The sequence below is a fragment of the Armigeres subalbatus genome, chromosome 3 (genome assembly GCF_024139115.2).
Source record: "Armigeres subalbatus isolate Guangzhou_Male chromosome 3, GZ_Asu_2, whole genome shotgun sequence".
Taxonomy (NCBI): Eukaryota; Metazoa; Arthropoda; class Insecta; order Diptera; family Culicidae; genus Armigeres; species Armigeres subalbatus.
The window spans coordinates 283,756,188-283,768,271 of NC_085141.1; the positions used below are offsets into that span (position 1 = coordinate 283,756,188).

General features: G+C 44.7%; 2 protein-coding genes across 2 annotated transcripts in view; both read left to right on the top strand.

The window, feature by feature from the left end:
• LOC134220103 (protein embryonic gonad) overlaps nucleotides 1-12,084 on the top strand; it is a 509,451-nt gene that overhangs the window by 343,306 nt on the left and 154,061 nt on the right. The gene's annotated exons all lie outside the window — the stretch shown is intronic.
• On the top strand, nucleotides 1,103-2,503 carry LOC134219626 (uncharacterized). The gene is made up of 2 exons (XM_062698416.1): nucleotides 1,103-2,421; nucleotides 2,495-2,503. The coding sequence occupies exons 1-2, from the start codon at nucleotides 1,243-1,245 to the stop codon at nucleotides 2,501-2,503; spliced, it is 1,188 nt and encodes a 395-aa protein (XP_062554400.1). The 5' UTR covers nucleotides 1,103-1,242.

The following is a 12,084-nucleotide window of genomic DNA, read 5'->3' on the forward strand; positions in this document are numbered from 1 at the left end:
GCCATACAACAAAAGTACCATATAGTAAATATTGATTCTGGGATGAAAAGAATAAAAATAAATGCCAACATTGCAAAAACGAAAATGCCAAGATAAATATACCAAAGATGGCACCGTTACCAGAATGTCGGCTACAACCATATGTGAAACCCTTCACTCATACCGGAGTAGATTACTTCGGACCCTATAACGTATCTATTGGGAGACGTACTGAAAAGAGATGGGGAGTCTTGTTTACTTGCATGACTACGCGGGCGGTATATTTGGACCTTGCCCATAATCTAAGCGCGGATGCTTTTTGCTAAGCCTGAATTCTATACAGAGTAGAAGGGACGAATTAAATTCCTTTATAGCGATAATGGTACCAACTTTGTAGGAGCTAATAACGAGATGGCAAAAATCCAACATAGACTAGCATCAGAGGGAATAAGATGGCAATTTAATCCCCAGCAGCACCACATTTTGGTGGAGCATGGGAAAGAATGGTAAAGGAAGTCAAGAGCCTTTTACCTAATGAAACCATGTCAGAATACGCATTTAGAGCTTTGCTAACCGAAATTGAAGGTATCATAAACAGCAGACCTCTTACCGCTATATCATTGGATGCAACCGATGACGAACCACTCACTCCAAACCATTTTTTGATTGGATGTGCTGGTGGAGCGGAACCATCATTAAATGATACTTCTAAACCTGAAGCGAACCGACAGCAGTGGAAAAGGGTACAACATATGGCAAAGAATTATTGGGATCGGTGGTTGCACGAATACCTTCCCTCCCTGGCCAAAAGATCAAAGTGGGCTGAAGAAGTTAACAACATTAAGGTTGGCGACATCGTTATGATCGCTGACGACGATCAAAAGGCAAGATGGCGAAAGGAATGATCATTAAAGTCCACCCATCGAAAGAAGGTCAAATTCGATCAGCGGTAGTTAAAACGGCAACGGGCGAATTTACTCGTCCGGTAGCCAAACTGGCGGTATTGGATGTACTACCACCAGATGACGTTACTACCTCCGAAGACAAGCCGAAAAGAAAAGGTCAAATAAGAGGAAAGCGCCCTCTGAAAATGTTTCTGAGTGCAATAAATTTGTCGGGGCAATTAACAAATTACCGGAAGGGTACGAGTACGGTAAAAGAAAATGCGTTGATATCGAAAGGGTCAAACAAATTGCTGCGGCTATCGCAAAACCAAAGCCCAAGATAAAAAAGAAAAGGATACGAGCCGTAAATTGGACAAGCATGATGGTTATATTGTACTTTGTATGTGCTCTTTTGGGAAGCGCGATATCCTTCGATGGATCTGGATTGATAGCCTTTGATTGCGGAAATCCGGAGGTCAATCTTACGAGCTACTCCCTGTTAGATGTAGCTTCATGTATACCACCCTCGAACAACTTGTCGACAAGCGAATTGCAAATACAAGTATTGCAGAGGAGTGTTAAAAGTGAAGTCAAGGCCTATCAATGTAAAGTAATAGCCAAGAGGAGGATTAAGCATTGCGGAATGCATTCTCACACTTCAGAATATGAACGCGGCTATGAATACATTGTGAAAGAGTTCACATCCGAAGAATGTCATTTATCACATCAGCTAGGCATAATTAAATTAGCTTACGATCATCAACTGCGCGAATTGAAACGCAATGCTACCACTCGCGGAGAGGCACTGATAGTGGGATCAGTTTGGGGAAGCCACTGTAAAGGAGGCACCTACCGAACTCCAAAATATACTTGGGAAGATGCCTTGGTTTATTACGAGTATGAGATCACATTGCGAGATTACATGGCAGTTGTAGATCATGAAAATGATGTTATACACTTGAGAAACGGTCTCACATGCAGATTTTCTCAAGGAAAATGTTTAGATTCGGAAGACGGATACATAACATGGGACGCCGTCTCCAACAACGGATGTGAAGAATCAGAATACGAGGTAATTTATGAGGGTTTGGTAAATCGAACCCAAAACGAAAAAAGGGATAAACATAACAAAATCTCAAACGCCGTCTATAGCACAATTTCAGACACACATCTGTTCTCTATTAGAGCTAGGGAAAAGACAAAAATTTGTGGGCACTTAGGTTTTATGACCGATCATCCTCGTATCGTTATTGTTGAAGTGGTAGGCTTCAACTCTCCTTTCAAAAGGAAATCTACGACGGGTAGAAACTTTGATTTATTTACATATTTCAATTCCAAAATAACCCTAGTAGAAAACTATATTGGGAAAAGCATGTCGGAACTTTACAGCACGGTTATGACCGAAATGTGTAAAGTAGACAAAACACTGATGGAAACCAAATTAACACTGGCACGTCTCAACCCTACAGAATTTGTAACCAGTATCATAAAACGATCTGGATACACCGCTGTGGTGGCAGGAGAAGTTTTGCACGTATTGGAATGCAAACCAGTTTATGTAACTCCCAGGTCGGACGAGAATTGTTATCAGGAAATACCTGTAACTTATAACAATCTTTACATGTTTATAGCACCAGTAAGCCACGTACTGCAAAATAGAGGTACACAGATTGATTGTACACCTCTTCTTCCGGCCAAGTTTCAAATAGGTGGAAGATGGTACACCACCGACGGACGGATAAGAGAAACCACGTCGCCGTTAAAGCTAACTACAGATTTAATAACCACGTGGACTTATACTCATCTTCCAAACCTAATACAAAGTGGTGTTTATGACGCAGAAAGCGTGATCAAGATGAGAAACATGATCTATGAACAGGGTGACAAAAGAGCAGCATCTAATGTTTTACATAAAATTTTGGTCGGAGAGCGACCAGATTTTCAAGGATTCCGTTTTGATGCTTTGATATCGGATCGAATGATTGAAAATGTTTTGAAAAATATTGGTCTAAGTTACTCTCATGGTCAACCTGGTTGGGAAACATAACTTCTACCTTTATTGGTATATACATGATAGGAAGAATAATTAAATTTACGATTGACACTATTATGCACGGGCGCATATTATATGACATATATGGTTTGGGATGGCAACTACTTGCATCATTTTGGGATTCTTTAACAAGTTTTCTTTCTCATAGAAATGCTATGAAAAGAACAGAAACACAAAATAATAAAAATGAAAATCCACCGCAACACGAAGTAGAAGTCGTTCAAGAAAATTTTGACAAGCCCAGCGCTCCATTCTACCCAAATTTATTTTCGCGGATTAATGAGCAAATTTGAGTAAACCTAGCGTTTTACGGGCTCCGGAATGTCGCTGCGCGAACAAAATTAGTTCATCATAAAATCAATCACGCCGTTGCACCCAGCATTGCAACGCGTTGGTCTAAGCCATACCGATGTTGATGTCATATTAAGAAACTGTAAGTGATAAGTAGAGCGGAAAAAGGCATAACTAATTTACATAAGGACAGCTAGGAACGAGTATCGCACACAGATTAGGCGATAAACACGCCCACGCGTAGGCGCATGTGGCAATAAACATTTTCCTTTCTCTTTCGTCCTGCCAGAATGCAGTCCTTTGGCAGGAACGATACAAATGTTTTTCAATCCTAAGAAGCTAATGTTATGCAATCATAGAAGATAAGCCGCGCCTTAAATTGTGAGCCCTTCCGATCTGGCCGTAAGAGCAAGCGAAAGAGAATCGAATAAGGATAATTACCAGATCTGGATGGGCGTTAGTTAATAAGCTCAATACTATTATACAAGTGGTAGATCACCACACATTCAAGAGTTACATTAGGCGCAACGTGGAAGATCATCACACATTGAAGAATAGTTGTAATGAGTGAAATAGAAAATATTCGTAGATTAATCACTAACGCCCAAAAGAGAGCAAAATGTGACCCAAATATTTCTAAATTGTAAATCACTAATGTATCATGTAGAAGTAAGACCCTTACCCCTGTGAATGTTTCAAATAAAATTAAGTTCGATGTTTTACTCCTGATTCTTTAATTAGAATTTCGAAACTCCGGTCTTCAACTTCCCTGCTTGACTCGAAAACGTCTCTCCGTAAAGGAGAAACAAGTAGTATATGGTTTGGTTCCTTGGATCGAAACAAGTTGCTCTGTAACAGGAGTAACAAGTAGTTCCTTGGGAAAGTAACCTCGCGGTGTGCATTTGCGAAGGACATCTCCCTAACCGGAGAAAGAAGTAGCTCCTGCACCCAGAAAATTAGTGACAGTCCAGCGAGGTCGTCACAACCCGGTTCCTTGGATCGAAAAGGTCTCTCCCTAACAGGAGAAACAAGTAGTTTCGAGGAATCACCAAGCCGGCGTGCATTTGCGAAAAACGTCTCCTCACACGGAGAAATAAGTAGCTCTTACACCCGAAACTCCAGTGACGACTGCGTCGACTTCGTTTTAGACATCGTTTTAGACAGTTGAAGAAAAAGAAGTCGATTTGATGTATGATATTTGAACCTTAAATATACTTTCATCGAAACCACCGACTCGACTAGTCACCATTTGTTTTACTCCGAGAAACATTGCCACCGATAAATCTGGCAATATTGCCAACAACTTCATTCCAGAAGCTCTCCAACACCCATCCTGATACTGACGAAAATTCCCGCGCCCACCGTCCTTAAACTAAACGATGATGATGGACTGGGCCATCGAAGTCGCGACCCTATAATCGCTCTCCGCCCTGAAACGTCTGCGATAAAGCCACACGGCACCGCACCAACAACAAATCGATCGATCGATATGTTATGTTACCAAATTATAGCACTGTGAGCCGGCATCGGGCGCAGCGAGTGAACAGTCGCACTACAAAAGTAAACTGCCCGCGCGACGATCGCTTTGTGCCTCGCATTTTCCCGATAATTTAATAAGAAGCAGCCTCGGTACCGAACGAAGGGCAACATTGCCTGGAAGTACTTACTCAACTGTGGACGGTCGGTGCGCGGAGGTAGCTACGGCTTCGGTGTGATAATCGCGCGGGACTCCGAAAACGCGACCCAAAAGGGGGTTGTTTTAAAACGTGCCAGTTGAATAATAATAATGCCATCAATTTTTATGAACAATCATTAGAGCGCGCACACAGGGCTCACAAAAAGAGGTGAAATAATTTTATAGTTATTGAAAGTTTTCACGTGATGACTGGGAACCGAATCCGGTGGGAACGATGGCGGGCTTTCGGGATTTGCGGGGCAGGTGATTGCTTATTAGGCTTGGTTTGGTTTGAGATCTTACGGATGACTAGGACGAGGCGAGGCTGTTGATGATGGTGCTTTGGCTTGGAACAACATTGTCGTGCTCGAGGTCTTACCGAGCGACGACGATTGGTCGTTTGGGGGCGTTGGGGGTGGGAGTTGGTTGAGGGGAAATCATGACGTGCCGGTTCAATTTTGCTTTATGACTTATTTTGTTTATTTTACCGTTGTTCGTGATGGCGTAATCAATGTATCATTAGCTAATTATGAAAATAAGATCGAATGCAGCATACAGGAATACCGGGATGGCTAATCAAGTTTTGGGTCAGGATGTCAGCCTTTGATAGGAGGATCACTATGTTTATTTCGAACTGCATATCGAAACCGGAAATTACTGGACATGGTAAGCATGACTTAATTTGCAGTTAAATGGCGAATTATTCTCATTGCTTGCAAAGCTTTGTATGTTGCGCAATTCACGAAGTCTCAGTCATAGATAACGTTTCATGACTTGACCGAAGGACCAATAAAGCGTCAATCAAACAAATGTTTTGTAAAACTTTGGATTATAAGTGAAAAAGCTTGAATTTATTTCTCGCTTTTACATTTGCATTAGCATTGATTTAATTTTTTTTAACTCCTATCATCAATCAAGTAAGGAGTATTCCTTAATTCAAGAATTACGGAGTTGCATAGATATTAGGAATAATATTCGGAATTTCCCTGAAGCTGACACGTTGATTGGTGGGTGGTTCTGCTTGTAATTGAACCATATAGTTACCCCAAGTCAAGTTTGGGATTGGGGGATCAAGTGCTGTGTGCCTCTTTTGATTTACTGTGTTTTGTCTCTGTATCTCATGCGCCCCCTTGGACTGGGAGTCTGAGGGATAGTGACAAGGTCAATCGAACCTAGTCAACTTCAGCATGGTCTTGCTTCGTAGCCGCGCAATACCTGGGCTAAGGAAGAGCGCATGACGACCTGTAGGATGCAGATATTCTGCGTGGAGCACGGCTTTTTTTTTTCATCGGAACCCTGACGACCCAACACTAGTCCTTTGTTTTTCACGATCGGTTACTACTTGGCCTGTCCCGACGAAAAAAATCATTGACTGGGGAAGCCCCCCGTAATCAATAACTCCGCTTTATTCCTTCCGTCGAGACACCTCTGACTGTAGGTGGTGGATTACCGTTTCCTTCCACCGGTGGGGCTAAATTTTTGTTCAGTCATTTCATTCCCTGTAAATTCCGGCTCAACTCATTGCTTTGCATGGCCACCTTTTCGCCCCAAGGATCTTACCCTTGATGAGTGGTTCTACTGGTCCATTACTACCATCACCTAGTGAGGTTCCGTCTTACTTGGCCAATCCATCAGCTTCTTCCGTAATTTACAGGATCTGGAACTATTGATCCGGGATAATTGGCCAACAGTTCTGGCTATTTAGAAAATACACTGCGATCGGGTTTAGAAGCATTCTTTTCGACGAATGAGCGAAACGATGCGATTCTGCCCGAAAAACTCAAGCGCGAGGCTCTCTCTGCAGTGTTGTATCCAGTGTTCCGTTCTGTCACACATTCGACATGACCGAATTTCTCCTGTTTCTTTACCTGTGCCACTGCCCATGTTTACAACGTCACCATGACACCAAAAAAATTAAAAAAAAAATATTAAAAAAATAAACGTTTTCAAACATGATTCGATCTGAAACCGTTTTCGGGTGATCCATGATCGTGATATTAATTGCTAGCTTCTCTACCTTTTGACGTAGGATTACGTCTTTCCGGAACATTGGAGGGATCATTCTGCAGTTTCAAATCTGAGACTGTCACGAAAAGTAGTCAGAAAGTATGGGCTAATAAGTCAGCCGTCTACAAACCGATATTAAAGATTTTGGTGTTAATCGATCGACGAACTTTTTTAAGATTTTTCTCTACTATCGAAAAAAAATGCATTCAAGGTTTAGCACCTGCATCTCAAGCACAGACATCAAAATCGTGTAACTTACGGGCTCGATTCCAATCCTCAGTTCAATTAAATTTTCTCGGAGAGCGGGCACAAAGATGACGCCCGTAGCAGCAGTCTCAGCAGAAAGCGGAACATCGAGAGGCCATCACCAAAAGCAACAATCTTCGGACTATCGTTTAGTTACTGTTAGTGGCGCATTGTGGAAAGAAAATCGGTTCTTCTCAGGACCAAAATTTTATGAGAAGAAAGAGTTGATTGGAAAATGGCATCGATTACGGTCCTCGGATACCAGTGGCACCACTGAAAATGTTTTCTAAATAGTGGCTTTTTAGTATTGAAATTTTTACGCAAGGTACGGACTATCGTTTGTTTGCTATTGTGGACCAAAATCGATTCTTGTCAAATCTACCATTGTACGCAAGAGAAGGTAGAGCTGAAATATTACGGTAAGTAAACAATGATGACGTCTCACATCATTGAGTTGCGTTAGCAGTCAAATGAGATTTTCCCAAGATTCTGATTTCGGTATACTTGCTGTTTATTATTGGAAAGGCGCGTCATTGGAAACAAAATCATCTTTTTACACGAGAGAAGGTTGAGCCGAGACAAAAATCTGCAAAAAATGCAAATCATAATCACTTGGTGACGGGCAAAATTCTTTGTCGGTAGCAGCCCATGCGCTCCTTGCATGGAGACGTTGCAAAACAATGTATTAGAATGGATGACGTCTATCGTGTTCCAGCGGCAAATCATAAATTGGCTGACAGTGGCATCAGTAGTGGAAATTCATTTCAAAATTTTGATTTCCGGCGTGCGCGGTACGAAAATTCCTCTCCTCTTTGAGTGGGACTGTGGCCCTGAAAAGGGCCGTTTTAAGTGAAGCTACTTCCTCGTTCATTCACTAGGAGCTGACTTACGACTGACTCCGAAATGGCGGGCTTGGCCAGCTCGACATGCATGAAGATGTCGTTTACGAGGTTGTTTATAATGCTCGACGCCTTCGATGAGACGCCCTTGATGATGTTTCTCTGATCCTTGCTGCCACCGCTGGAAGCAATTATCGTCGCTGCCATCGCCCGTAGCAACCATCATTGCTGTTGCCTTCTCCGCAGCCTTTCCGCCGCCGGTGATGTCTTGTTGGCACTGCGGTGCAATTGTCCTGCCGATTTTCCGAGAAAACCAGACTACGGCTGGTCAGAATACGTTTGCATGGAGTACGAGGCCCCGCCCCTTTGGGAGCCGTATCATTAGCATCGGCTTGCTTGCTCCGCCTTTCTTTCGTTCGATGCCAGTACTTTTGTACATAACCAGGGCCTCATCTTCTCCTTCTTCTTTTCTTCTTCTTTTACTTCTTCAAAGTGCAAATTATTATCGCTTGGCATTGGCTTGCTTGCCCCACCTTTCTTTCGTTCGATGCTAGTGCTTTCGTACATAACCAGGGTCTCTTCTTTTCATTCTTCCCACTACCTCAAACTTCAACGGGTCCAAAACAAATTCCTGATGATAATCCTCAACACCCCTCCCAGGACAAGAACATCCGAGGTCTACCGTCTGGCTGGGATTGAAACCTTACATGAACGCTTTGGTGAGTGTAAAGAAAATTTTAGGGTCCGTTGCCTACACTCGGACCAAGAAGCGCTTAGGGCGCTAGTTCCAATCTAGGTTATTAAATTATTATTGTAAATATTAGTGTAAATAGTAGTTAGGTTATCAAATTTAAAAAACACTAGCGCCTCCTGAAGGCCGTCATGATACATTATATTTAAAAAATTAAGTAACAACATAATAATAATAATAATTGGTGGGAGCTCAGGTGAAATACCCTGGGCGTCCATAAAAAACCACCATTTCGAGTAGGTGGGAGCTGAAGGCCCAATTCCTAAGCACCAATGAAAAACCACCCTCGGGCGAGCACTGGCGCTTGAACCTAGCTATTTAGCACTGTAAAGAATTAAATAACTTTACAGAACCCGTAGCTTCCGGGAATGAAAGCACACCCAAATATGGATGTTGCTCTGGTTGATCGACGTCTATTACTCACGTCACTCACGTCTATTATTACTGGACAAGGGAGATGAATCAGTACGTAATCCGTTGCTACTACGTTTGCACCAGGATGGAGACGGATATGTCCGGCAGACCGGCGATGCTGGAGATGTTCAATGAGAGGTTCCCTCGGTTTACACCCCAGCTTTTTTTTTTTTTTTTTTACAAGGGAGAATGCATTTACACACTAACCCAGTACACGTGCATTGTAGTTGCCAAACTACCACACGGAAGTGTACTGGAGTGTCGGACTCGACCATACCGGTAATACCGACTAAACTCCCTTGGGCTCCACCATCGTTTCCCCCAGGAACTACCTCGCAGTACTACTTCTGGGGGGACGGCAGTACTAAGCGTACTCACTCATTATCGCTCACACAGGCACTCGTCTCATGCGAGACTGACTTGGGTGCTCGCTCACCATTCACTCCATTTGAGTCTTACTTGGATGCTCTCCCGGGCGCTCCGCTGCCATGCCTCGAGGTGTCAATAGCGGTAACTGCCTGGGCCTACAGATATTACGCTACGACACTCCTGCCTCAGCACGAGCAGATCAATCACACCACTGCCGAAGCAGACCACTCGCTACCCTGCCGAAGCAGGGACAATCCCCATGCACCACATGTGCACAACTGTAGGTGTGTGGGTACAACCCACTGCTACCCTGCCGCCGAAGCAGCTTCTCCAAAGACCATTCGCTCCATGTGACCCTTTTTCGGGTGCTCACTCTAACACTCCACTGCAATGCCTCGAGGTGTCGATAGGTACCTCGACTCCTACCTCAGCATGTGCAGTCCATACTCAGACTTCTGCTGCGCTTCGAGGTGACAATAGCGGCGACACGCTATGACACTCCTGCCTCAGCACAACCAGATCACTCACTCCCTGCCGAAGCAGCTCACGCGCTACCCTACTGAAGTAGGGACACTCCCCAACTCACTCTAACACTCTACTGCCATGCCTCGAGGTGTCGATAGCGGTATGTAGGGACCAATCAACGATACTACGCTACGACACTCCTACCTTAGCATGTGCAGTCCATACTCAGACTTCTGCTGCGCTTCGAGGTGACAATAGCGGTGACGCGCTATGACACTCCTGCCTCAGCACAAACAGATCACTCACTCCCTGCCGAAGCAACTCACGCGCTACCCTACCGGAGTAGGGACACTCCCCATGCCAATTGGCACTCCCTGGGCTTGTGCTTTTGAAGCGGCACATAGTCGCTTTGATAGAGTCTGATTACGGGCACTTGTGGTTTTTTGGGAGGGATTTTAGCAGAGCCCACTGCTAAATCCCACCACGCCCTAGGCAGTTCTCCCTGACTCGCAGACAGCTGGGGAGGGGTCGTCAAGCCCTTGGACATGGTCCATGCTGTCCCTGCTGCCCCCTACACCCCAGCTTGACCAGAACAAATTGTACACACGCCAGAGAGCTATTATGTCACATAATATCCTGACTCCAGGAGACGTAGAGTACATCAAGCGGGAAGTGCAGAGGGAATTAGGAGAGGAGGAGGAGGTGAGCGATACGTCGAGAAGGAGTTCTGTTGGGTTGGATGCATAAATCGCAAGTAACCGTCGCGATTCGATTGCACCTGCCGCTCCAGGACCAACAGTGGAATTACAACGACAGCAATTGAAGGACGAACTAGCTAATCATATGGGCACAGCAGTTACACAGTTCCGTGGGACAGACCCCATGTCCCGACACCGGATACCCAAGTTGCGGTACTCCTATCGGTTGACGAGTACAGTAAGCATCCTTAACCAGGATATTTTGCCACAGTACGTAGAAACCGTGGAGAACCTTGAGGAGCTACAATTTATCGTGTATTCGGCTGCAGTGGCTGTTGTAAGAACGTTGGGATTGCGAACGCGCCCACAAGGTGAGAGTGATAGACGCGCACGCCCCAAAGCACGAAAACCCGCGTGGATGCGACGTCTGGAGACCAGCATTGCCACACTGCGGTAAAAGGTTGGTCGATTAACGCAGTACAAGCAGGGGAATCGATCAACCAGGCTAGTTCGGATTGTTGCTGAAATTGTGAAACCCACAGAACTCCGTGATCTCACCGAGGCGAACATAACTGAGATCCTCGACACCCATGTACAGCGGTTGAGTGCTCTTGCTAAACGATTGCGACGTTATGGAGAATGTTCGAAGAGGAAGGAGCAAAATCGAATGTTCAACATCAACGAAAGGGAGTTCTACAACCACATCCGAAACGACAAAGCCGATTTTGTGGCGAGGGCCTTCCGGAGATTGGAGAAGTCACGCAGTTTTGGTCCAATCTATGGGAGAACCCCGTCATACACAACGGCGATGGGGTGTGGATGGCAGAAGAAGAGCAATATTGTGGTGGAATTGGAGACATGACCGCTATCTACGTGACCGCCCAAGACATACGTGAGGCTACTCGGTATACCAGGAATTGGGCTGCACCAGGACCCGATTTTGTGCATAATTTCTGGTATAAGAAACTCACAACGGTCCACGGGCAGCTACCGGAATTCATCACTAGGGGTGTCACTTATCTTCTGCCGAAGAATCGGAACACTTTGAACCCACCCAAGTACAGACCAATAACGTGCCTTTCGAGTTTGTACAAAGTGCTGTCATCGGTAATAGCGAGGAGGGTGCAGAACCATTGCGACGTCAACAACCTGATGACCGAGGAACAAAAAGGTTGTCGACGCAACACACGAGGCTGCAAGGATCAGGTCATCATTGATGCAGTCGTTGTTGGGCAGGCCACCCACAAGCAAAGAAACCTGAGCATGGCGTATATCGACTATAAAAAGGCATACGACTCAGTACCTCACTCGTACCTTCTTAAGGTACTGCAGTTGTATAAGATAGACGGTAACGTCATCAGGCTAATGCAGCACGCTATGGGAATGTGGAGCACATCCCTACACATTACCGAA

What these genes read in the sequence shown, in the direction of transcription:
- LOC134219626 (XM_062698416.1), top strand. Translation starts at nt 1,243, where the DNA reads ATGATGGTTATATTGTACTTTGTATGTGCTCTTTTGGGAAGCGCGATA.